Consider the following 27,208-nt stretch of genomic DNA (forward strand, 5'->3'; position numbering starts at 1 on the left):
AAGTTTCATGTTAGGCTACAGAGTAAGATCCTAAGCAAAAAAGAGCCAAAAAAAAAAACCAAACAGACGAAGTGTCAAGTTCAAGTGAACCTATTAATAAATAAAAAACTTCAAAACATTTTTTAAATTGCCTGCAAACGAAGGGTTAGCAGTATATGTCAGTGTAGAATGCTTGTCCTTCATGCACAAGGCTCTGGGTCTGAGCCTTAGCATTGCAAAAAGGGGGGAAAAGATTCCATAAAAGCCAATCTAAGAAAACTGAATCCTGCCGTGCACATGCTCTGAGAACATAACCAAGGAGAGCCACACCTAAGAAGAGGGTTATGCTCATGTTCTACGTGAAATTAACTACAACCTTTATTCTCTTCTGAGGTGCCTTCTTCCAAAGTTTCCTTTTCTAGGATAATTCCAGAAAAATCTGTAATTACCTAAAGAAATTTTAAAAAAGAGAAATAAAAGTTATATATAAAAAACCTTTTTGTGAATATTTATTTCAAGTAGTTCTTACAACATAAAATGGTATTAAGAAGAAGAACCTTTTTAAAATGAGAAATCCTAGCTGTAGAACACTGACATCATCATATCACACCGACTACAACCAAAGATGCATCAGTTTGACAGCAAACCGACCTGCTTTCTCCAGCAGGAGTCGCTCCGCTGAGTCCCGCTACCACTGAGTGCAGACACCTTGGGCTTTACAGCGGCAACAGCACTTACCATATAATTACATTTTATACTTCACACGGAATCCAGAAATCTATTATTTCCACTTAGTTTAAATGCATACTTTAGTAAGAAATTAAAATGACAAGATGCTAATTTCAAAGCATTTCTGCAACATAAGCGCAGGTTTTAACCCAGAAGAGATGCACGAGAACGTCCCTACCTCCAAAGCCTTGTCATACTGCTTGTTGGAAATGTACAGCTCAGCTGCTATGTTCACATCCTCCATGGAGACTAAGCCTTGGTGTTTTGAGAAAGCTTCTTCAATTATGTTTATAGCTGAAGTGCTGTCGTTGGCTTCATAGTAACTCCTAAAACAGTGAGGGGCAAGTCAATGAATGCTGAACTCTGACTATAAAACTCAACTCTTGCTTAGGACCTTCAACAATTAAGTGACTTCAGTTTCTTAAAACTTAGGGGAGAAAGCACTTTAAACAACCAAACTCCTTCTCCTGAACCCCAAAGGGAAAAACCTGGGCAATTATAGATACTTTCTCACTCATGTGGCCTGCAGAGTTTCTTTCTGATCTGCACATTTTTTTTTCTTTTGAATAAAGTTTCCTTGCCACTCTGGACTCTTTCAGTTCTTTGGATTAGAGACTGACGAGTTAGAAACACCTGATGCAGGCCCCGCTGTGCAAACACTACCATTCTACCAAAGATCTCCAGGTAGCTAACCCTGAGCGCCAAACCCCAGTCTTCGCTCCTTGGAACCTGTCCGCCTTATTTCACAAGGACACCCACACCCCTCACTGACATGCTCTCTTCTGTGAGTCTGGAATGTCACCTTCTTCCCTTCTTCCCTGCACTGGGTATTGTCTTTTCATCTGCTGGCTAAGTTCTCTTTTCCCTGATATCTAAATGCTGGAATAACTCAGAGTTAGTCCTTCCTCAGAGCTTTCTTTACCATCTTCTCCTTTCCTCCTGTATACGTGATCACGCACACCCTAGATCCCCATCTTCCTTCCCTCCAGTACACATGAGCCCACGCACACAAGCCTGTGCGCACACACACACCTGATATCCCCATCTTCCTTCCCTTCAGTACACATGAGCCCATGCACACACACTCTAGATCCCCATCTTCCTTCCCTCCAGTACACATGAGCCCATGCACACACCCTAGATCCCCATCTTCCTTTCCTCCAGTACACATGAGCCCACGCACACAAGCCTGTGCACACGCACACACACACCCGATATCCCCATCTTCCTTCCCTCCAGTACACATCAGCCCACGCACACACCCCGTATTTTTAGCTGAACTCTTAAGTTTCATCGAGAATCTCATCACCTCTTATGCCTTCTGCTGCTTCTGCCCTGATTAAGCTATGACTTTCCCTCCCAAGCATCATTTCCGTAATTGTCTGTTGTCCTGTCTCTGCCCTTACCACTCTTCAAGTTTTGCTCAAAAGAGCAACCAAAACTGATGCACTTAAAACTTATGTCAAATCATCATTTTCTACTCAGACCCTTCAGTGACTTCGAAACTCATTTAGAGTAAAAGCCACAGTCCCTCCAGAGCCCACAAGAGCCGGCTGCCTCACTCCTGAGACTTCTCTGCTGTACTGCTATGCTTACCCTAAGGCACTGCCCTCCCTCGCACTCCCCAGCGCGCTGGAGCCTCTTCCCTCAGCCGAGTCCTTCCCCCACACTGTTCATGACAGCACACTCCATACCCTGTACTCCTATCCCCTCTCCCTGCTTTCGTCCTCACCTATCATGTGACATAGTAATATCCGGCTGTTATCTGATTACTGCCTATCTCCCCTCACAGGGCTATAGACTGTATGAGGGCAGAGAACTTTTCATAGTTGTTCAGTGCCTATGTAAGATACAGTCAATGAATGTTTCTGGAGAGTAACTGAGGACCACAGCAAAGCCTAATCAATCAACTGGCCATTGTCCCTCTGCACATACAATACACATCCAAAACAAGGGGATCATCACAAGCCACCTGAGAACTCCTCGGGTCTACTAGACCACGCCCTGCAGCCGCTGCAAACTTAGCGGCAGGTCATCTGGGCAGACCCTCTGTGCTCACGACAGACATACCATCAGCCATCAGTTCAGAGCTGCTTCCCTGACTAACGTGGAAATGTCTGTCTACTGTCCTGGAGGAGGGAGGGGCGGCCCAGAGCTAACGGGATAATCCTAATACCAAAATCAAGACAGTGAACCCCAGGATAAAACGCCACACCATGGTCTTCAAACAGAAGGACAGCAGGAGATGTCACTTAGCCACATGGCTCCTGCTTTGTCTGCTTCACGACAGAGTGGGAGAAGTACGTGCTGTACGAGTATTCTAAAGAGCGAGCCTGTGACAGGAACGGTCAACACGAGACATTCTGTTCTAGTACTGACTCAAGAGGATTAGAGACAGTGCAGACCATGAAGATTTCATTGACACATTGCAATAAAAAAAAATCTGTAAAAAAAATTGCAAACACAACTTCAACTAAGTCACAGAACTCTGTGAGTCTAATCCCCTTGCAGATACACCTCGCTTTCCAGCATCTGAGCCCCATGCAGAAACACCTCGCTTTCTAGAGTCTGAGCCCCATGCAGATATACCTCACTTTCCAGCATCTGAGCCCTGTGCAGATACACCTCACTTTCCAGCATCTGAGCCCTGTGCAGATACACCTCACTTTCCAGCGTAGGCGCTCCGTGCAGATACACCTCACTTTCCAGCATCTGAGCCCCGTGCAGATAGATACACCTCACTTTCCAGCATCTGAGCCCTGTGCAGATACACCTCACTTTCCAGCGTAGGAGCCCCGTGCAGATACACCTCACTTTCCAGAGTCTGAGCCCCGTGCAGATACACCTCACTTTCCAGCGTCTGAGCCCCGTGCAGATACACCTCACTTTCCAGCGTCTGAGCCCTGTGCAGATACACCTCACTTTCCAGAGTCTGAGCCCCGTGCAGATACACCTCACTTTCCAGAGTCTGAGCCCCGTGCAGATACACCTCACTTTCCAGAGTCTGAGCCCCGTGCAGATACACCTCACTTTTCAGCATCTGAGCCCCGTGCAGATACACCTCACTTTCCAGAGTCTGAGCCTTGATTTGCAAACAACTAATAAAGACATATATGTATATACATTTCACTTCAGACTTACTTTGCCATATCTCTGGCCAACTGCATAAAGCGTTCTCCATCAGACGGAGACAGAAGATTTAAAATACGCCTATAGCCATCCATGGCCATTTTATGATCACCCATCTGCTCGTACAGGCTTGATCTCTCCCACAGGTAACGGACATTAGTAGGTTCATATTTAAGAGCTATAAAAAAAGAAGAGGAATAAAAAAGTTACATATTTATCAAAAGAAGTGTGACTTACCTCAAAAATGTAATAAACATAATAATAAAATTATTCTGGAATAAAACTATCTTCACAAGAATTCTTGAACAGGCTTGGTCTAAGGCCAGACTTGGCTTTCTACAGTAATCTGGTCACTCAAGCCATAAACGCTAACAGCCTGAAGGCAGCACTGATCTCAGTGGGAATCCTGAAATTCTGTGCTATAGTCAATGCAATACAAAGCAAGTCACAAATAAGCATGAGAACCAGGGAGATGCTGTAACAGACTATGAGGAACAAATCCATTTGGTCATGGAACATTGTTCAACAGATGAAAGAAACAACTCACTTACTAAGAGTTCTGGCAGCACAGCCTGCACACCCAAGCCTCAGGGGAAATCACAGGTGAGAGGGCAGGATGTCTGCTGTGAGACGGTACCCCAGACACGACATGGAAAATGCACCCATGAGCCTCAACAATACGGTTTCCTCAACAAGACCAGCATAATGGCAGCAGCTGATACGCCCACATGGCTCAGGAAAATTCCACACAGCCCCGCCCCTAGAAGATCTACAGGGGATCAGCGGGTGCTGAGGGAGGAGGAAGGTATTTTCCTATCCCAAGTGGTTAGCCCTGAACACATGGCCATATAAGTAAAGCTAAATGGACTTAGCAGGATTTATGTATTTATACATTTATGTATACACATGCTCTCTCTCTGAGAGGTGAGCATGAATTTGGAGGGCGGCATGAGGGGAACTGGAGGGAAGAGGGAAGGCAGATGCAGTTCTCATATATAAAGTTCTCGAAAAAGTTAAATTAAAAAAAAAAGAGAGAGAAAGAAATACGGTTGGAGTAACAATATAACAAGAGAATAAATGCATATAACAACTAATGAAACAAAACAAGAAAAATAATTTCTTTCCATCTACACAAGAAAAATGGCATTACCTTTTGTATAGCAAAAAATAGCCTGCTTAATATTGTCTTGTTCCAGAGACATTTCTGCCAGCCTAACCCACTCTTCTGTGTCACTGGGGTTTAAATGTGCAGCAATCAACTCAAACTGCAGCGACTTCTCCATGTCACCTTGGTCCTCGTATATCATGGCAAGCGTAGAGAATGGCTCGTAAGCCAAAGGAGCTAAAAGAATAAAAATAAAACAAATTTCATTGGCTAACGGAAGAGGCTTAAGCTGGTACGGACACTACCGTTCAAACTGGAGACTTTTTCCGCTATCTAAGCTCTGATCATTCCAACAGAGCTCTAAAAACGATTCAGGAGCCCACCTCGAATACAGACGAAGGCTGAGCGTGTCCTCAGTCACTACCTGGCTCAGGCTGTCCTCAGAGTCACTACCTGGCTCAGGCTGTCCTCAGTCACTACCTGGCTCAGGCTGGTCACCTAAGAACCCTGCCAGGCTCCCTAGTTCTGGAAACTAAGAGCAAGCGCCATCAGACCCAGCATCATTTTTAAAGCATTATTTTCTTTTAACAAAATACAATTTCAAGAAAACTCTCCTTTCTGCCACACCTTCCTTGGGAAAATCTCTTTTTACCAAGGCCAAATATGGCCTAAAAACTTGGGTGTTTTACCCAGGAAGCATCAGCACGTCCACTGGTGCAAACTCCTACCATGAGAAAGAATGCACACGGGGACCTGCACAAGGGGGACCTGCACACACGGGGGACCTGCACACGGGGGACCTGCACACGGGGGACCTGCACACGGGGACCTGCACACAGGTGATCTGCACACAGGTGATCTGCACACGGGGATCTGCACACAGGGGATCTGCACACGGGGACCTGCACATGGGGACCTGCACACAGGGGATCTGCACACAGGGGATCTGCACACAGGGGATCTGCACACAGGGGACCTGCACACAGGGGATCTGCACACAGGGGACCTGCACACAGGGGATCTGCACACAGGGGATCTGCACATAGGGCATCTGCATACAGAGGACGGGACAGCACCTCAGTCTTGGGTGTCAAATGAGCTGGGTAATCTATATTCCTAAAATATTATTCATGGAAAAAAAAATCTCAACAACTGCTGTAAAGTCAAAGTGTTTTCCAAAATAAACAGTTATAAAATGAAATAAATAAGCTGGGCTGTGGTGGCGCATGCCTTTAATCCCAGTAACTCCTCTCCGTGTGAAAAGTAGCGGGCTCCGATTACCACAGCCGCCCCTCACTTCTGGGTGGATTGTCATAAATTGCACAATCAAATGCATCCCCACTTGCTAAAAACGTCAATCAATTATCTATTATCAATAAAGTCCTGCAGAAAACACCTTGTCTTATGATTTCCATGCACATCAATATCGCCTCTTCATGTTCTCCTCGAGCAAAGCGAATATTGGCTTCGCCCATGAGACCTCTCAGGGCTCTGGGAAGTTTACTCCGAGGCCTCTTCTCCTGTTCAGAGGAAAACAACATGGAGATTAAGATAAAGCTCAGAGTTCAATCCACATCCACACAGAAAACATAATGGGAACTTCCTCTAAAACTTCTAAATCTTCTAAACTCAGAACAAGGCACTCAGTCATAATTCTAATGCCTTAATTTTATATCTAATTACACAAAACAAGCTAAAATTCAAATGCAGGAAAGTTCAAAATTATTTTGATATTCTCCAAAGAGGAATACCAAAAACAAGTAAATAAAAACCAAATAGAAACAAAACAAAAACCTTCTTACAGTTGAAAGTCCATAGTACAATTAAATACAAACTGTCAAATGGCCAGGAATTACTGAGCTGCTGACCAATACAACAGTATCATCATGCAACAAAATGGATTCCGTGTCATTCCATACAAGAACACTTACTAGATCCCCTGTCATTCTGTACTAGAACACTTACTAGATCCCGTCATTCCATACAGAACACTTACTAGATCCCTTGTCATTCCGTACGAGAACACTTACTAGATCCTGTGTCATTCCGTACAGAACACTTACTAGATACCCTGTCATTCCGTACGAGAACACTTACTAGATCCCGTCATTCCATACGAGAACACTTACTAGATCCCGTCATTCCATACAGAACACTTACTAGATCCTGTGTCATTCCGTACAGAACACTTACTAGATACCCTGTCATTCCGTACAGAACACTTACTAGATCCCCTGTCATTCCGTACAGAACACTTACTAGATCCCGTCATTCCATACGAGAACACTTACTAGATCCTGTCATTCCATACGAGAACACTTACTAGATCCCGTCATTCCATACGAGAACACTTACTAGATCCGTGTCATTCCATACAGAACACTTACTAGATCCCGTCATTCCATACGAGAACACTTACTAGATCCTGTCATTCCATACAGAACACTTACTAGATCCCGTCATTCCGTACGAGAACACTTACTAGATCCTGTGTCATTCCATACAGAACACTTACTAGATCCCGTCATTCCATACAGAACACTTACTAGATCCTGTGTCATTCCATACAGAACACTTACTAGATCCTGTCATTCCATACAGAACACTTACTAGATCCCGTCATTCCATACGAGAACATTTACTAGATCCGTGTCATTCCATACAGAACACTTACTAGATCCCATGTCATTCCATACGAGAACACTTACTAGATCCTGTCATTCCATACAGAACACTTACTAGATCCCGTCATTCCGTACGAGAACACTTACTAGATCCTGTGTCATTCCATACAGAACACTTACTAGATCCCATGTCATTCCATACGAGAACACTTACTAGATCCGTGTCATTCCATACAGAACACTTACTAGAAAGTCCTTCTTGGAAATTCATCAGAAACAAAACTCGGTAAACAACAACAAAAACCCACTGAGTTATAGGTTTTTCAGTAGCAAAACTACAAAACATTTGACATAAGAACAATAGTTTTACATAAAATTTCTCCAAAATGAAGCATAAGAAATAAATGACAATTCACAGTAGCCTCAAAAAGAAGAAAATCTCTAGAAATACACCTAACTAAGGTAGTAAAAGACCTCTACAATGACACTTTGACCTCTGAAGAAATTAAGGAAGACACTAGAAGATTGAAGGACCTCCAATTTATGGATTGGCAGAATATTGTAAAAATAACCATTCTACCAAAGGCAATTTTATAGATTCAATGCTATCCCAATCGAAATATCCTAATGGTTTGTCACAGAAATAGGGGGAAATATCAACACCACCACATCCTTATATGGAACACAAAAAGCCCTGGATAGCCAAAGCAATTCTGAGAAAAAAAAAGCCAATGCTGAAGGGATTACCCTGCTATATTTCAAGACATATAGAGTTATAACAACAGAACAGTATGACACTGGCACAGACAGACATGCAGACCAACTGATCAAACACAACACCCAAACATGAGTCTACAGAAGACATGCAGACCAACTGATCAAACACAACACCCAAACATGAGTCTACAGAAGACATGCAGACCAACTGATCAAACACAACACCCAAACATGAGTCTACAGAAGACATCCAGACCAACTGATCAAACACAACACCCAAACATGAGTCTACAGAAGACATCCAGACCAACTGATCAAACACAACACCCAAACATGAGTCTACAGAAGACATCCAGACCAACTGATCAAACACAACACCCAAACATGAGTCTACAGAAGACATGCAGACCAACTGATCAAACACAACACCCAAACATGAGTCTACAGAAGACATGCAGACCAACTGATCAAACACGACACCCAAACATGAGTCTACAGAAGACATGCAGACCAACTGATCAAACACAACACCCAAACATGAGTCTACAGAAGACATGCAGACCAACTGATCAAACACAACACCCAAACATGAGTCTACAGAAGACATGCAGACCAACTGATCAAACACAACACCCAAACATGAGTACGCAGAACTACAGCTGCCTGACTATAACAAAGATGCTGAGAAAACTGGATGTCCACACATACAATAAAATTAACCCCAAATCTACCACCCAGGCAAAACTAACTCCAGATGATCACAGACCTCAACTGAGACTGCCGGAAGAAACATGGCAGGTGTGAGAAAGACTTCCTCAAACAGGATCCACTTTTCAAGAAATTAAGACCAGCAACTGACAAGTGGGACCTCATAAAACCAGAAGGCCTTAATACAGGAAACAGGGACCTCATGAAACCAGGCCTTTATGTACAGGAAACAAGGGCCTCATAAAACTCAAAGGCTGTAGTACAGGAAATCATCAACCCAGTGAAAAGGAATCCCATGGAGTGGGAGAGACTGTCAAATACTCATCTGACAGAGGATTAAGAACCAGATATATAAAGAACTCAAAAAAAGTCAAGAAAACAAATGACTTAATTAAAAAGAAGTAAGTTTGAAATCTGTTCTCAAAAGGAATAAAAGTGGCTAAGAAATATCTCAAGAAGTGTTTATCATCCTTATCTACTAGAAAAATGCAAATAAAGACAATTTGAAATTTTATCACAGGTTAACAAAACAGCAAATGTCAAGGTTGGGGGAGGAGCAAGGGCAGGGAGGAGCCACTGTTGGTGGGAACTAAACTGGACTAGCCACTCCACAAGCAGTGTGGAGACTCCTCAGAAAGCTAAAAACACATCTAGCATATAACTCAGCTGGACCACGCCTCGGCATATACCCCAGGGACCCTACTCCACAGGTAATCCCTCCCCGTGGTACCTGACGCTCTATTCACAACAGGTAAGAAATAATGCAAATGGCCTGGAACAGGTGGATTAATAATCAGAATGCAGTGTATGCGCATTATGGAACACTATTCGGCTAGGAAGGAAATGAAATCATGTCATGTGCAGGTAAATGGATGAAACGAGAAGATATTATGCTGAGCAGTAGCCCAGACCCAGAAAAACCAACGCCACATGTTCTCTCTTATTTACGGATCCCAGCTCCAAGTCTACAGACGTGCTACAGCGTGGAGTAACTCAGACATGTGAAATTTACCTGGCAGGAGAGAAGGGCACTACGCCTAGCGAAGGGAATGCGGGGCGCAGGTGCTATGAAAGGGAAACAGGAAAAGCAGGTAAGGAAGACTTACCAGGGAAGAGGGGTAGGTGGCACAAAAGATGCTTTAAAAAGCCATACGATTCACAGTGATATGTTTACTTAAAACGTGTGTGTGTGTGTGTGTATTTAATGAAGTTATGCCACTAAGGGTGATAATGCTCCCCTCAAGAGTGATAGTTTATCTAACAAAAACCCCAATGCCAGGTATAGAAGTGTCCTTTTGAGTCCTTGGTCAGAAAAGTACAAAAGGCCCCACCCCCATGCCACCCCTACAAAACAATACAGGCTTTTTCCTTGGCCCTTGATTGCCTACAAGAAATTGAAGGTAAGACTCTCTTGCTGAAGACAAACCACACTTCCAACAGATGGAGACAAGCTCTCATAATATCCAATAACCGGTCATATTCAGTGTGCAACCTACAAACCATATGACCAGAACAGCACAATACTCTGGAAAGTGCAATAATGACACCTATATATTCTGGGGTAACCAGCAGCCACCTTACTGGACTAATCCCATCCAACCAGAAGGAATGCATGCCTGGTTCTGTAACTTGGGCAGCTCCTCATGACTGGTGGAGCCATGGAATCTAGAAGAGCTTACTTTCCTAAACCAGCACGACTTCAGGTTCTAAATATTCCTCCTTACATCCACAGGTTAGAACAGCTCTCACCCTCAACAAAGCTTCTTTCTGCAGCACATGGAACGGTGACAGAAAGCCACAGCTGGTCAAAACGGCAGTCTACAGCACAACTCCTACAGCTAAGGCTTGGGGAACACTGCAGACAGGGAGTGGGAAGTTTTAAAAGCCAGAGAACCAGGAGGTCTGCTGAGAAACAGTGTCTGGTTACCTAAGTAAAACCTCAAAAATAACAGTGCCAATTGACAGGCCAGTGTCGATGGGGCGGGGGGGGGGGGGATCTCACAGGGCCCCAGCCCTAGATGAAGAGCTACAGCAATCAGTGCTGCTGAGAAAGGGAGGGAGAATCAGATTAGTAACCCTGACTCCAGAGCAGTCAGCCCTAAACACATAGACACAAGAGCAACATTAAATGAACACAGCAAGTTGTACTAATATATTTATTCTCTCTCTCTCTCTCTCTCATACACAAACACACACGTAACAAGAATAATGAGAGACTGTGACTTTAGAGGGGGCACAAGGGAACTGATGTAAATACAATACACACATGCTGTAGAAGAGTCCTTCTGTATACTGTCCATATATATCACATTCATTGGTTAACAAAGAACTGACTGGCCGGTAGCCAGGCAGGAAGTATAGGCAGGATAGCTAAGCTAAGAATGCTAGGAGGATAAAGGGTGGAGTCAACAGAGTCACCAGGAGACACAGGGAGCAAGACAGATGGAGGACAGGTAAAGCGACAAGCCACGTAGCAACACAATTAACAGAAATGGGTTAATTTAAGTTGTAAGAGCTAGTTAGTAATAAGCATGAGCTACTGACCGAGCATTTTTAATTAATATAAGCCTCAGTGTATTTATTTGGGAGCTACTGGTGGGCAGAAACTACACACATATATGAAATAAAAGTTAAATTTTAAAAAGAAATGAGTAACAGGCAGTTTCCTCCCAGTTTTTGTTCTTACTGTTGAACTACTTCCCAAGTATAACTGAAAGCTTCCTGCTCAATGACCATATCACTTTCTTATATTTTTATAAGAACTAAATAATTAACAACTTACTTTCATCATTTTTTTGGTTTCACGGTTGAGAACCATCTCCAACACAAACACATCGCCTGCGGTGGGTTGCTCAGGAGTTTCCTCCTCCTCCTCTTCTTCTTCCTCTTCTTCTTCATCATCTTCAGTCTCTCCAAGCATAGAAGCAAACACTTTGTGAACTGACTTACTCACTCCATCGGATGTTTCTCCTAAGGAATGGTACATTGAAGTTATGGGGGTAGGAAATCAGTAAAACAACTTTAAAAAAATTGCCTGTTCATGGAGAACAAGTTCTTAACCTCAGCAACAACAAACCTGAAAGTAATGGCAAATGAACATCCTCCCTGCCCCCTAAAGAGAAAAGAAAGCTATTGCAAAGCCACGTCTTTCACTCTGCAGGAAAGGCTGGTTCCCCCTCTGTGCCTCATCCAGACGTGCAAGCAAAGGAAGAGCAAAAGCACACACAGTGACAGGGACAAGCAGAGAAGGGAGACAGCATCCCTCACAAGGCACAGTTAGGACCTAGGGGAGCCCAGTGACACGCATAGTAGCCTGCAACTGAAACCTGAGAGGCCTGAGGCTGAGCACAGGATGGGAGCTTGCCAGCCAACTCATCTAGCCAATCGGTGAGCTCCAGGTTTAAGGAGTGCAGGGGTTGAAATAAGAATGGCCTCCACAGGCTCATAGACTTGAATGCTAGTTACCAGGAAGTGGCACTATGTGCCAAGGATTAGGAGGGGTGGCTTTGTTGAAGTGGGTGTGGCCTTTTGGGAGGTAGGATGGGGGGGCCGGTAGACTTTGAAGTTTCAAAAGCCCACCTAGGCCCAGCCCCTCCTGCCAAGCACCGCGGCCTGCACCAGACCTCAGTTCATGAGCTTCAGGCAAGGGGCTGGAGGGTGAGAACACAGACGCAGAGACAGACCGACACACAGACCTTCAAACACTGATACCAAAGCCCCTCTTTATTAGCACCATGTAGGCTTAAATACCCTGCAGTCAATGGCCAACAGGTGAAAATCCCATCCTCTGATCCTCTAAGCTACGCACAGCTTCTAGTAACTTTAATTAGAAGGTTCTAGGAGGGAAGAGCAGCTGAAAGCCAGGACCCATTAGTCTCAATAGCCTCTCTCCTTCCCTCTCCCTCTCTCCCTCCCTCCCTCCCTCCCTCCCTCCCTCTCTCTCTCTCTCTCTCTCTCTCTCTCTCTCTGGATCACGATGTAGCTCCTCGCTACTTCTCCAGCACCCCACCTGTCACCACGCCTGCTGACATGACAATAATGGACTAAACCCTGAAACTGTCAGCAAGCACCAATTAAATGATTTCCTTTGTACAAGTTGCTGTAGTCGTGGTGTCTCTTCACAGCAATAGAGCAATGACTGAGACAGTGAGAAACCTATGTCAAAAATCATGCTGGAGTGGGCTAAAGGGAGACATTCAATGTCCATCTCCGGCCTCCATACATAGGCACGCATGCACACGGACACATGCCATCTAAGCACGGGAGTCTGCACAGTGGCACGATCCACTACAGTCCGCAAGAACTCTCCCACTTGAGGTCAACTTAGCAAATGACAATAAAAAGGCCCTGAACAAACGCTGGCATCAATTTTAAACCCCACAACACTGGAACTATACCAAAACATCCATCGTGACATACAACTGTTTAAAAAATAAATATTAAGCAGCTACTATGTGCCAAACACTGATAAACCAGGTAACACAGGCAGGCTATTTTTACAGCGAAAGCAAGTGGTTTTACTGCATCATTTTGGCTAAGGGCTCTTAGCATTTAAAGCTGGCCGCAAACGCAGTCCACCCACCTTCATTGGCATCTTTGTCCTGGGATTTGGCAGAGTCGATTCCTGATGATGATGGGACTTCCGGGTTTTCTTGGGGTGATGGTTTTCCTTTTTCTGGAACGCTCTGCGATTGAATATTAGTTCAACCGTTCAAAAACTTACACGGATTTAACTCTCCCGGCCTGGGACTGGGCATTTATAAAACTTGAACCTCCACTTGTGGGATGTGGAATCTGAATTTGAATACTTTCAGCGTATTTCAAAGTACTTAAGTCTTAACTTTATGTAAGTCATTTGCAAATATGTACAGGATAGTTTAAAATACTTGAATTTCATTAATCTAACAAATAAATAAAACATAGGGTGCTTAGGCGGCCACGAATCAGTAAGAAACCACGGGCTAACTTCAAAAGTCAACAGACTGGTCTTCAAAAAAGTGAGAACAATTTTTTAAGTTCAGATATTTACTAAAATTTGAAAAGCAAAGTAAAAAGATGTTCTTGCTGTCAGGCAATTAAGTTCTCTTTTATGTCCAGGATAAAACTGCACTACCGAGACTCATCTAAAACGGGCACACCTGGGATGTAGCTCAATGGGGGGGGGGGGTTGTCCAGCAAGCTGGAGGCCTTGAAGTTTGGCCCCCAAGACCACTGTACGTATGACAAAAACAAAGGGTCCGGTTCCTAGAGAACAGTGGCGCATTCGTGCCCCGTCCACGGTGACAACCTAGTGGCAAGACCAGGTTTAGGACCAGTCAAGACCACCGTGGCTCCAGACTCCTCCAGCTATCACCGAACAATACTAAGAAGTCGGGAGCCTGGCGCCCACCGAGGCCAGCTTGTGAGCTGGGGGGTGTCTTGGGAGGCGCTGAAATCGGGGGTGAGGGATGAAAATCGGAATTTCTGGGAGAGGAGGAACCAGCCCGAGTCCCCCGCCCACCCCGTGCTCCGCACGCCCACCGCTTCGGGGAAACCAGACCGAGGAGCCCCGGGGGACCAGCGACTCACTTTCTTCTCCCGGGTTTTTCTCTCTTCTCTCCGCCTTTCAAACTCTTCGAAGGAGATTTTGCCTTCCAGGTAGTCGATAAGCTCCGGGCTGAACCCCGACATGTCGGCGAGGTAGACGCTAGGTAGCGGACCGGGAAAGCGGGAACACCCGGGCTCCACTGGGGCGCTAAGGAAAGACGCGTCCGCCGCAGAAAACTTCCCGGCTCGCGCCGCGGCCGCGCACTCGGGTTCCGCCGGCGCTCTCGGCCCTAGGCCTCTTCCGGCAGGCAGAGAAGATCGAAAAGGCCGGCTTTTCCTTGAGCTACCAGCAGAAGGAGACTTAATCTGGGGTGCAGCACAGGCCAGCGCGTTGCGCGTTCGCTTGGGTTTCTAGTTCTAACGTCAATCACTTTTCTGTCCCGAACACTCAGACTTTTAAAGGGAATGAGATCCCTCACCTAGGGTGACTACTCATTTGCCTGTTACATACAGCTCCCAAAATAATCCTTCGAAACCTATGAGAGAAGAAAGGCGATGTAATGGAGAGGTGTGGGGAGGGTCATAAAACACATGCGATATGAAAGGGAGAAGGACAACACCTGAGGTGGAAAGATTTGGGGGAGGGATCACCAAAGAGAGGAAGGGGTGGAGGTGAGGGTCAAATGGGGAGGGGGAGGGGGGCATTCGTCTCAATTCCTATGAGCTCCTGAGTTTTGCATCTTCTCTTGTATTTCTTTGTCCTACTCTAGAGACACTACCTATAAACATATGTGCGCACACACACACACACACACACACACACACGGGCACGGGGGGGGGCAGACATTTTCATCTTATAGGAGCTCCTCTGTTTTGCTCTTACAGCTATTTCTTTGTCCTCTCTCTCTCTCTCTCTCTCTCTCCCTCCCTCCCTCCCTCCCTCCCTCCCTCCCTCCCTCCCTCCTACCCTGAACGCTGCTCGGAAGCTAAGCAGGGTCGGGCCTGGTTAGTACTTGGATGGGAGACCGCCTGGGAATACCGGGTGCTGTAGTTCCGCAAAGGAACAACTACCTACTGTCCATGAGAACATTAGTCTATATGCCATTATAAACCTGACTAACCTGATAGCATGTGCTCAAACAGATTTGTGAATCAAGTTGGACGAAACTAAAAGAACCTTTGGAACTTTGGGTAAAGGAGTTGAGTTCAACCCACTCCGGACTTGAGAGAAAGGCTACAGGGAACCTGTCTCTGAGTATCTTTATGACAATCCAGGTGAAGGTGCTCCGTAACAAAATGACAGAATCCCAGGGCAGGACCAGCAAGAGCAGGACTAACAGAAGACAGAAAACGATCTCAGTTAGGAGTCCTTGAGGATCCTCAGTGTCCTACATAGACATGAAAACATCCAGGAGCAGATGGAGCGTGTTAATGTAATCCCCAGAAACTGCTGTGAGGATTACTCCCCTGAAGTCTTCAGGAAGTTGGGGAACTGTGTCTAAGAAGTCAGGACTGTGGCCAGGACTGACTCCAAAAGGGAAAGAGACAGAAAGTGAAGAGGGGTGGTCACCCGGTAACTAACCACGCTGACTGGGACATGAGAAGGATACAGCAATAAAGCAGGTGCATAGCAAAGAGAAAGGGGGCTGTGGACAGAGCTGGGAAGAGACAGGTTCTGCGCAGGACCACCTTCGGGACATAGAAGTGTTTTCGAGGTCAGAATGTCTTCACATTTAGTTCGATTTTATTTTTCTACTTCCTTTTAGTAATTTGTCCATGAGTGAGTCAGAGGCAGTCACATTACCAAGAGATGGAGCTGAACTGTTATAACAGTAATGAAAATATCAAGAAACAATTGGGTCTTTCAGACGGATTTTTGAGGCTCAAAATGGAAAGGTCTAAAGGAAGCAGAACATTGAATTTATGCCGTGGCAATTGAATTAAAGAAGACAGAGAGGCAACTCTGTTCTTTCTCTTGTTAGGGAGGACACAGGAAAAGTTGTGATGCTTCTGAGAGAACCATTTTTCCATGGGCATCTCACTCTTCTGCAAAAGTTTGTGGATCTTTTTTTCTTCCTGCATTCATCTTTGTAGATCAAACACCATGAAAGTAGACGTCTCATTCTGGGACAGGGAGCAAACATTTTTCTCTTTTTCAGACAGGGTGGGTCTCTCTCTCTCTCTCTCTCTCTCTCTCTCTCTCTCTCTCTCTGCATGAGTGTGTGTGTGTGTGTGTGTGTGTGTGTGTGTGTGTGTACTATGTGTATACTCCCTGCAATTACCCAGGAACTCTCTGTGTAGACCAGGCTGCCCTTGAACTCAAAGAGATTCACCTGCCTCTGCCTCCTGAGTTTAAAGGTTTAAAGGTGTGTGAAATCATGCCCAGCCTAGATATCTTTTCTAATCACTGTGATAAAGATCCTATTTCCCTTTGAGGCAAAAGTTGGACCTTTTCCCCCATAACAAACTCATAATGAGAGATTGTCCTACATTTTGAGCTCTTCAGCTTTGGTGGAGACACACCTATTTCTAGTATACCTCTGGGCCCCGTGTTCACTCGCCTCCTTCAATAAATCAGAACCAAGTGAGAGTATGAGTCAGGCTCCCTGCCACACCTGAGTCACTGGACCAATTGTCTCATTTCAGGGGCCTCATCGCCTGCCAGGATGGAGGAAAATATAGAAGGATAATATTTTGTAGGATAACAGTCTCAACTCTCAGAAGCTCTTGACCGTGCCAGATCCAGAACAGGGGATAATGGGCCATATCCTGGAAATGGAATCCTCACTGAAGAAGAGCAAACCCAGAGGGGAAAGATTGCCATAGACCTATACAGAAATGCACCATGGGACTCTTGACAGTCTATAACACTTGAAGTGCATTCGCTTCCAACAGAGGAAACCCTTCAACTCGGGACCTCTTGGGTATCCAGTATGGGACACACAGATACTCTGGGGAGGAATTTTTAAGCTGAAGACCACATACCTCTGCCCTGCGATTCACAAGCTCATACCTAGAGAGTCTCCTGTGGGTGCCCATCAGTTTCAAGGTCTCTGAAATTAATCGACCCTCGCCTGGATGAGAAATGGTGTCGAGGAAGGGAAAATGGCCTCTGGTTCCACTCAGGAACTCCACAGAAGCGAGGAGAACACCTCACCCAGCCATTTACCTGAAAAAGCTGCTATACTTGAATGAGGAGTAACACAATAGTAATCGCTTATCTTTTTAAATGGTGGAAAAACAATCTTGTTAACTACAGTGTCCTCTGCTTTACATTTAGGACTGTGTGAAGGATGTCAAGGCACACTTGAATTTAACAAGTATTCACTGAACAACTGCTACCCAGCAGACACTGGGCTAGGTTCTGGAGAGCAACGAATGAGTCACATAACGGTTGCTGCTCACAAACATCTCACAACCCTCCAGAGACAAGCACGTAAGTCACTAACCGCAGTAGAACGCACTGAGCTAGACTCGGAACTTGTTGGTGCACAAGTACTTTATTCTACATATTCTGTAGTAAGAGGCCCGCTTGTTTGTTCCCAACTGCTCAGCCCCGAAATAATCATACAGAAACCATATTAATTAAATCACTGCTTGGCCCATTAGCTCTAGCTTCTTATTGGCGAACCCATGTGTAATAATCTATGTATCACCACGTGGCTGTGGCTTACCAGGTAAAGTTCCGGCATCTGTCTCTGGCGGGACTACACAGTTTCCTTTTACCCCACCTTCTTTCTCCCAGCATTCAGTTGAGTTTTCCCCGCCTAGCTAAGTTCTGCCTTGCTGTAGGTCCAAAGCAGTTTCTTTATTAATCAGTGGTAATCACAGCACACAGAGGAGAATCCCATATCAATATTCAGCATCGACAGTTCTCAAAAAGCTACAGTGGAACGTTTTGAAATACACAGACAAATGATACCAGAGCAATGCTGTGTAAGTTCAGGGACAATGATCATACAGAAAACACTGCCAGTGTTCATAAAAACACAAGGAAAGTAGCCATATCAAACGAAAATGTGGACCCCGAATGGCTCAGTAGGAAAGTGACTTGGTTGGAGGAGCAGGAAATTCACCTTTTGCTGCTCTCCCTTGTTGAGTGACTCAGATTTAAAGTAAAGTTAGGGTCAAGGTGGAATATTTGACATGTGGCAGTTTTTAGCTTCAAAGGCAGCATGAAAGCATCTCCCAGAGACCTTGCAGCAACTAGAATCCTGTTTATTTCCTATTTCACTGGGATACGCATCACCCTCACCCAGTAGGTGATGAGATCTTTCAAGAGCACAAGCTAAAAGTGGGACTTATCATTTTTTTAGAAGGAAAAAAAATCCTAAGTCTGAACCTCTGTTATATATTATAAACGATAGTAAACAGGTCTGAGTCCCTATTAGGTACAATACACTGTAGTAAAAAGTAAACACCTTGTTTAAATAAAAATATTGATTAATAATAGGTAATAAATAGAAAAAGACAGTTTTAAATCAGGCTTCAAGAAAATATCTGATTTGGAAAATTATTTTATTTCATTTGTTGTATTTCTGTGACTCATTCAAATACATGCCATCTTCCACTCGATAATTATGATCACAGAGGGGAAATAGTCCTAAAATATGCATGTCAGTATCATATGTTGCAAAAGCCCAGCTGTTTCGATGTATAATCTGGAAACGTAGAATAAAATTGCTATAAATTGGCTAACATGGAAGGGAAAACACACACACAAGACTTCAGCCATAGTTGAGTTTTTTCTACTGAAAAGCTTTGCTGCAGCTTCAACACAGTGGCACCTGAAAAAGTAAGAGAGAGTTACAGTCCAAGACAAGAAAAACAATATCTGTCTCTGGGTTTTTATTATTCATGCTACATTTGGCATCCAACATTTGGGGGTACGAATTCATGAAAAAGCCACCAGAACAGGCTGGTGCTGCACATGTCCCACACATATGAATTGTCTCTTCTTTTGTCCCCAAGCCTCTGGGCAAGTTTGGAACCTTTCTGTTGTAGCCTTCATGAAGCTCAGCCCCCCACAACACACATGCTTTTTCCAAACAATTCCCTGTGCATTTTTCAGATAACCAGCTTTTCTCTCTCTCTCTCTCTCTCTCTCTCTCTCTCTCTCTCTCTCTCTCTCTCTCTCTCCACTGTGTGATGCAGGCTCTCCCTGAACCCCCATCTTGGGATGCTGCCAAAATAGGCAGCTGCCTTGAAATCCAATCAGACTTTTACTGTTCTGTGCAGCAGCAATAAGCCCCACATCTTCATCAGTATTGTTGGTGGAATTGATAAGACAATTTGGAATTCTTAAAGGGGAGGAATTAGTTAAAAGAGAGAGTTTTTCCCACATTAAAAATGGGGGGGGGGATGTTATAATGGAGGGATTTGTGTCTCTGATAAAATGCTGGACAGTTTGAAAATGGAACCATTAAATGAGAGGATGCTAACTTAGATGGGATTTATGGAATGTCAACTGTAAACATTATCAGCTTTATCATTTTTGTCTTATCACTTTATAAGGCTCTTTATGTCATTGTTTGTCCTGTTTTGTTTTCTCATTTTAGTGCCGCATTCAAGTGTATGTTCCACAAGTTCAATCCCATCTTTTTAGAATTACCAATCATTCCCTGCTACACTTAAGAGAAATAATCATGGAAAGAAAAGAACAGTGATGGCAAACTCACAAGAAATCCGTGTACTTTTGGAGGAATGGGGAAAGATTTTAATTATGATACCATTGCCTTCATTGGTCAGCTAAGCAAGCTAGAATAATAATATTTTGAATACAGCATGCCTACTGCTTCTAAAATCATACCTATTTGTTTGAAAAGAGTGCAAAAAATGAAATTCAAATCTTATAAAAATATATTTTAAATGTTTTCCTACAAGAAAAATGCTGGCTTTGCTAATATTGCGATTTGTTTTTCTAGGTGAGGAAGTTCAAGATCAAAGAGATGCACGACGCTTTTCCTCCAAAGAGCTGTTCTTGTATCTTTACCATGCCGTCCAAGTCATTAACCTATTTCTTTACATGGAATTTTCCATGTAACTTACCTATGTGGCCAGGTCGGGGAAAAAAAATGCAGAAGTAAGACTATGTGCTACCCATCAATTTGAAAATCCTCCTAAGAGGGACAATTCTATGATTTGAATGGGCGTCTCTTCAGTGACATTACTATCATTTATTTTTTTAAAAAACAGACTACGAAATGCCTGAGCCAAATCTCATTGTTTAATAGTGATGGGTACAATGGAAGCTGTCAAAATGTCTCCTGCATGACTGCGCGCCTGGACAGACCCTGGGACAGAAGGGGCAGCATTACCTGGGCTCAGAGTGACTATAGTTTATTGATTTGCCTTTGTTCAGGAAAGCATTTGGTATGCAAATCATGGGATAGGGAAATGTGTGCCTCCTGCTGGGTAGAGTTAGGCTTGAAGGCTCACCAGAAACACAGGAAGTGGTCTCAGCCCTTGTGGGACCTAGGGAGGGAGTTTTTCTGCTCTTCGTAGTCTGCAAATGCAGAAGCGATACGCTCCTCCTGGAAAGGGAGAGGTCTGGGGTCCTCATCCATGGGGAAGGCATTTGGAAGGCTCCCAAGATCGAGTCCTCGGCCCTTAAAATAGGCCTGGAGGCTTCTGAAAAACTAAAGACAGAGAAAACGCTCAGTGCCTTATAGACAGAACACCCTAACGCCCAGAGCCCCGTGTTTGTTTCCCCGCCTTCCTCCTCCCTGAGCATTAGCCAGAGAAGCGGGAAGTTGACGGTATAGAGAGGCTTGAAGCTTCTGCCCGCTTTCTGGCATTTCAGCCCTCACAGGGCAATTCAGCATTCTTGGTGGCAACCCGGGAAGGCATGAATCCATGAAGCCACACTTCTGGCAGAGATTTATAGTGAACCTTCTCCAACCAGCAAGGTCAGCAACGAAACCGAACCCCACTTTCTCCACCTGAGGAGACCCCAGTTACGTAGCCCTGGATTACTGTGTCTGTTTTCAGATACCCTTCAGCAAAGGTATGGCTAGAGGCTGTGCTAGCAGCTTGAAACTACATTTGAAATAGTCATATCAACACGCTTGCCGAGCTGGGCATCCTTTTAAAAGAGTATTTTCTTCTGATCTTCTGAATTCTGTTTTCTAGATACCTGTATGCTCGAAACTGATAGCCGCCCAGGGTCCACGTCCAGTTTCTGCAAACAAGCTTTGAAATGCCGCCGTGGGGCAAATCGTTCTACCATATATGTCTTCCATGCCATGTATGTATGCCTTACAAAAAGCGATTCTCTCTTGCTCTCCCCTTTTCCTGCTGTTCCGGGGACCAAACCCAGGTTCCTCGTGCATGCTAGGCAAGCTTCCCAACCCCAAGCTAAGACGCAATCCCCTTTTCATACTGTATGCACGTTAGAAATCAATGCTCTGATCCTGGGGTATAGATAAGATCACTGACAAATGCGATGTGCTGTGTATGTATAAACCGACTTCTAATATACACTTGTTTCTCCATATGGAAACAAATGTAAATCGGCTAGAGAAACATTAGGGTGCCCGCTACTAGGGGAGCAACATCTAGTCCTGTCCTGATGAGAGTCTTCTCAAGCCTTGGCTGCCACCGTATGATTCTCGGGAGGTGCTGGCTACATCCCCCAGTCCTTGCTCCTCAGGTGTATTCTTACCAGTTCTCTGTTTCTGGGGTTGCTCAGCGGCTTCCACGTGTCTTCCTTTCTCAGCACAGCTCCGTGTGCATGGCTGCTCAGTACCAGGGCAGCCCAGAGCAGCAGGAGGGGTGCTTTAGACATGGTGCTGTGTGAAACAGGGGGGACTATGATCACGAAGACAGTCAGAGGGAAGAGAAAGAAACACAAGGATCCATGCAGATAAAGGAAAAGAAAGAGCATATTGGCTCTCCTAAGTTTTATTACCATTTTTTAGGGTCAGCTGCAAATGAGACTCTTGAAATCCAGTGGACTACCTTAAAACACTTCACAGTGATGGAAACACTGTAATGTGCTGAGCAAAGCGATGGGACTGTCCCTAGAAAGCCTGGGTATGCAATCTGCATAATATATATACACATACATACATACATACAGAGTAGATAGATAGATAGATATCCAAAACAGTACAAGATTTAAAATTAAAAAATAAATCTTAAGTCTAAACATCTTGTCTTAAGTCAGCGGATTTTTTTTTCTTTTATGAACATGAAATGGCAGAGAAATAGAAAGTACTTTGGCTGCGGACAGATATACCTCTGTGGTACAGTGATGGTTTAGCATCCACAAAGTCCTGGGTTCAATCCCTGGTACTACAAAAAGGGAGAGAGAAAGACAGATACAGAGAGAGGGCGAAAGAAAATGAGGAAGAGGAGGAGAATTAGGAGGAGGAGGAGAAGGAAGAAGAATTGAAAATAACAACCAGAAAGAATATTTAAAGTACCCTCAACTGAGAAATGTTCCCAGCAAACATATCTCAGACAGACAGACAGACAGACAGACACATCCCACAGCAGTATAAGTTGAGACTGTTTTTCGTCTCAAGGTGGGGCATAGAAGCTGAAGCACAGACAGAGGCAATAAAGCTTACCAGGATGCTGGAGAGGGCTTCACCTGGCCCTGCCTATGATCTGCCAGCAGTTCCCGGGCTCTTATAACCAGGGGACAGGCTGGAAGAGGGAGTCACTGACGTGAGCAGAGGCGATTCAAAAATAATGATTCCGTCTTCATCCGTGGCACAAAGACCCTTGAGAAGCAGATGGCTCGGCATCTTCAGGGGTGACCTATTTATCTTTTAAGTGCATCAGCTGCCTCATGAACCACGGGCCGTATTACACGAATTTTATAAAACACACGCACCACCTCCACACAGCAAAAGCTCTCACTTTTCTCATGTTCAGGCTGGGGACAGCGATGACTACCTCACCGAATAAGATGTCCTTTGAGAGACATCAGTTTTCAGATTAACAGCATTTTTTTTTTAAACAAGAAACTCTATTGCAAATGACAAAATTGCTCTTTTTGACCTCCACGTGGTATCTTCTTCTTAGAAATAGTGGCATGGTTTGCTATAATAGCCCATTCAAGATGAAGCCACCAGATAGCACATCCTTCCCAGGAAGATGAAAAATGACTGTACCTATCGCACGCCCTTGTCAAATACGAGCCGTCTGGAGGAAATGGTACGGCAGAGAAACTGGACTCCACGGTTGATGAATTTGCTGGGGCTCTAAGGATTCTGAACAGAACTCAGGACAAGCTCATTGTTCAGAAGTCCAGTAACGGGAGTTGTAAATCACAGTAATTGCCCGGGTTTGTCGAGGGGGTGCATGCCCATCATCTCAGGACTCGGCACGTAGGAATAGGATGTTCAGCCATTTAAGGACAGCCCAGGCTACATCTTTATTTGAGACTAGCCTTGAATATATGAGATGCTGTCTCAAATACACACAAAAAAACTGAAATTGTTTCCGCTTTGCGACCTTGACTATGAGCAAATTTTGACACTTTTGTTCATTTTTTGTTCAATCAGAAGATGTCTTTTTCTTTTCTTCTCTCCCTCTCCCTCTCTCCTTCCCTCCCTCCTCCTCCTCTCTCTTTCTTTCTTCTGAGATAGGATCCCACTATGTAGTCCAGGTTAGCCTCGAACAGGCAATCTCTGCTTCAGTCTCTTGGGTGTAGTAACTACACTGTGAACCACCACACCTGGCTCATGTTACTGAGCCTTTACCATGTGTGAGGCTCAGTATTTTAATAAAATGCTGATTGGCCAGTAGCCAGGCAGGAAGTGTAGATGGGGCGACCAGGCAAGGAGTAGAGGCATGGGCAAACCTGTACTTTTTAAAGTTTTTTTTTTTTTTTAAAAAAAATACAAAACAGATGATATCAGGCTACCAAATTACATGAGACCTCATTCATGAGTCATAATTTTGTAATGGGCCATATATTTTAACCCATTAGTAGAGCTATTTAAGTATTTGGGGATAGATAGCATTTTAAAATAGAACCGCAGATTTCCAAGTATATATTTTAAAAGATGAAGAGTCATTTCAGAGAAGGAAAAAAAATGAGGACAAGCTCAGACAGGTATTTCTTTGGCTAGAGTGGGGAATAATTGCGCAAATGGGTCTCTTTGTGGTGCTCATGGATTTTGAGCGCTGAGACATAACCAGCGAGCCTTTGTCCTAAGGGAAAGAGTCAACCAAATCCCAAACCAGTCCTTCCCAAGGGCTAATGAATCCACAGCATCCTGAGTGTGCAAACCAAAGAGAACAAAGGGCCAACGTGTACTTCTCTTTCAAAAATCCAGTCTGCTTCTGAGAAAGTCCACAAGAAATCTCTCTCACAGAGATAATGTCACCTGAATCTTACGTTAATATGTGCCTAGATGCCCTTAGGGATATTCTATATTTCTTCTAATAGTGCCTGCTGCTGTTTTTAAAATTTGACATCTGTGTAATCTAGAGGAAACTTCCGATTTGTTATTAAGATTTTTTGAAATATTTAAGATACATATCTATCTATATATATCTATCTATATATGTATATATACATATATACATACACACACACATATATGGGGAGTTGAGACAGGGTATATCTGTGTAGCTTTGAAGCCTGTCCTGAAACTGGCTGTGTAGACCAGGCTGGCCTCAAACTCTCAGAGCTTCACCTGTCTCTGCCTCCTGAGTGTTGGGGTTAAAGGTGTGCACCACCACCACCTGGCCATTACTTAAGATATTTTAACTGACACAGAAATCATCCCTGCTTTTGTAAGAAGCACTCTGGGATGCTTCAGTACGTGTCCACAGTGTTCAATGACTTGACTAAAGGTGAGACGGTCCTTCAGGGTTCCTGCTTCATGAAAGAGTCTGCCAGACACTTTCTGCAGGATACAGAAGAAAATGACAGACAAACTGTCAATAGAGGCAAAACAGTCTTTCAGATTTCCTGCTTCATGGAAAAGTCTGCTGGATATGGGCCTGTAGGCTGAAGATGGATGCCCCAATGTTACAAAAGAACTTTGGGTGACTGTCCAGGTAGCGAGATGTCTCTGTCAATTCTAGAGTTTTGGAAGTTGCTTACAATGCACTTCCTGTTTACTTGAGTAATATTATATCCTTCTGGAGTCTTTGATGGAGTTGAAGAATAGATATAGTTTTCCTTAGTTATGGATAAAAGATAAAGTAGATGTAAATATTGTAACTGTAATTCTTGCTTGATACCTGTTTGGTTATATGTAATCTTGCTATGTTAAAGTTAAAACCTTCCTTTTTATTTCGACAGAAAAGGGGAGGTGATGTGGGATTCCCTTCTGTAAGTTGTAAATATGTTTTATTGCCATTGGTTGATGAAGAAGCTTCTTTCGGCCAATGGCTTAACAGAATATAGCCAGGCTGGAAAAGATACATAGAGACAGTAGGCAGAGTCCAAAGAGAGGCCATGTAGCTGCTGCAGGAGACAGACACACCAGGACCTTGCACCTTCCTGGTAAACCACAAGCCTAATGGTAAAATATAAAATAATAGAAATGGGTTAATTTAAGATATAAGAGCTAGCTAACAATACACTTAATTGGCCAAGCAGTGTTTTAATTAGTACAGTTTCTGGGTGGTTATTTCGGGTCTGGGCGGCCAGAAAAAAGAAGCAGCCTCCAATCTACAGGGAAGGGACACAGTCACAAAAGCAGACCTGTGAGTCCTGGACAGTGGCTCCCTCTGGCTTCCTTGTGCTTCCTCCAGTCAGGCTGAGGCAGGAGAAGAAGTAAGGCTGGGGTGCTGCGGCTTCAGGCACCATGAAGTCATATGTGGGGTGCTGGGTAACGTGAGGACTGAGGTGAGCCCTGTCCCTCACATGCCGTCCCTGGGAAACCTACCTCAACAGCATCAGATTCCTTTCTAAGGGACAGCCTCCCCGCTGCCATCAACCGGGACTTCTCTGTGGACTCCACACAGCCTCCATCTACTGCTCCGTCAGCCCGAGGAGTTAGCATGGTAAGAGGCTGCAGCAGGTGACGCCAAGAGAGAGCTGGCAGCAGACACAGGCAGACCCCATGACATGACACTATCATTTGTGTTGGAAACACTCTTCTCTCTTGAATTAGACAGTCAGTTATCTCACGCTCCACAGAACATTAGGACCTGTTCTTGCCACGTTTTCCCTTTGTTCCCATTAACGTCCCCTCTCTCCCCCCATCTCTCCCCCTCTCTCTCTCTTTCTCTTCTCTGTCTCTCTCTCCCACTCTCTCCTCTCTCTCTTCTCTGTCTCTCTCTCCCCCTCTCTCCTCCCCTCCCTCTCTCTTCTCTCTGTCTCTCTCTCCCCTCCCTCTCTCTTCTCTCTGTCTCTCTCTCCCCTCCCTCTGTCTCTCTCTTCTCTCTCCTCTCTCCTCTCTCTCTTTCTCCCTCTCTCTCTCCTCTCTCTCTCCCCTCTCTCTGTCTCCTCTCTCTCTCTCTCTCTCTCTCTCTCTCTCTCTCTCACACACACACACACACACACACACACACACACAATGAGATAGAGCACAGTACTGAGGGGAAATACAAAGCAAACAAAATAGTTCATATGCATGGGTGAGGGGCTTCGCTGGGAGCGATCTATTTACGGAAGCTGTGCGGTGAGGTAGAAGGTTCAAGAACCACGTTTGTCCTGACTGAAAACTGAGCTGCCATGTGGCACCTGTCTCTGGAGTCGTCACGGGACAGAGCAGCG

At 44.5% G+C, this 27,208-nt stretch overlaps 2 protein-coding genes across 3 annotated transcripts in view; both read right to left on the reverse strand.

Moving 5' to 3' along the window:
* The window catches only part of Gtf3c3 (general transcription factor IIIC subunit 3), a 31,634-nt gene extending 16,930 nt beyond the window's left edge, over positions 1-14,704 (reverse strand). For both annotated transcript variants that reach the window (XR_005975907.1, XM_041668625.1), the window contains exons 1-8: positions 14,560-14,704; positions 13,574-13,676; positions 11,774-11,961; positions 6,339-6,462; positions 4,988-5,179; positions 3,850-4,015; positions 887-1,034; positions 356-428 (exon numbers count right to left, since the gene is read on the reverse strand). Coding sequence is in view for 1 of the 2 variants with exons in the window: in XM_041668625.1 (XP_041524559.1) it covers positions 356-428; positions 887-1,034; positions 3,850-4,015; positions 4,988-5,179; positions 6,339-6,462; positions 11,774-11,961; positions 13,574-13,676; positions 14,560-14,661 (1,096 nt within the window). In the remaining variant the exon portion in view is untranslated. The remainder of the gene's footprint in view (positions 1-355; positions 429-886; positions 1,035-3,849; positions 4,016-4,987; positions 5,180-6,338; positions 6,463-11,773; positions 11,962-13,573; positions 13,677-14,559) is intronic.
* Positions 14,705-19,206: 4,502 nt separating this feature from the next.
* On the reverse strand, positions 19,207-22,682 carry CUNH2orf66 (chromosome unknown C2orf66 homolog). Its single transcript, XM_041667917.1, has 3 exons — positions 22,181-22,682; positions 20,956-21,155; positions 19,207-19,304 (listed from the first exon to the last, which is right to left on the reverse strand). Exons 1-2 carry the CDS (start codon positions 22,427-22,429, stop codon positions 20,976-20,978), a joined length of 429 nt encoding a protein of 142 aa, XP_041523851.1. The 5' UTR covers positions 22,430-22,682; the 3' UTR covers positions 19,207-19,304; positions 20,956-20,975.
* Positions 22,683-27,208: the final 4,526 nt, after the last annotated feature.

The sequence above is a fragment of the Microtus oregoni genome, unplaced genomic scaffold (genome assembly GCF_018167655.1).
Source record: "Microtus oregoni isolate MIOR12 unplaced genomic scaffold, Mior012 000018F_ref0000195, whole genome shotgun sequence".
NCBI classification, from domain to species: Eukaryota; Metazoa; Chordata; class Mammalia; order Rodentia; family Cricetidae; genus Microtus; species Microtus oregoni.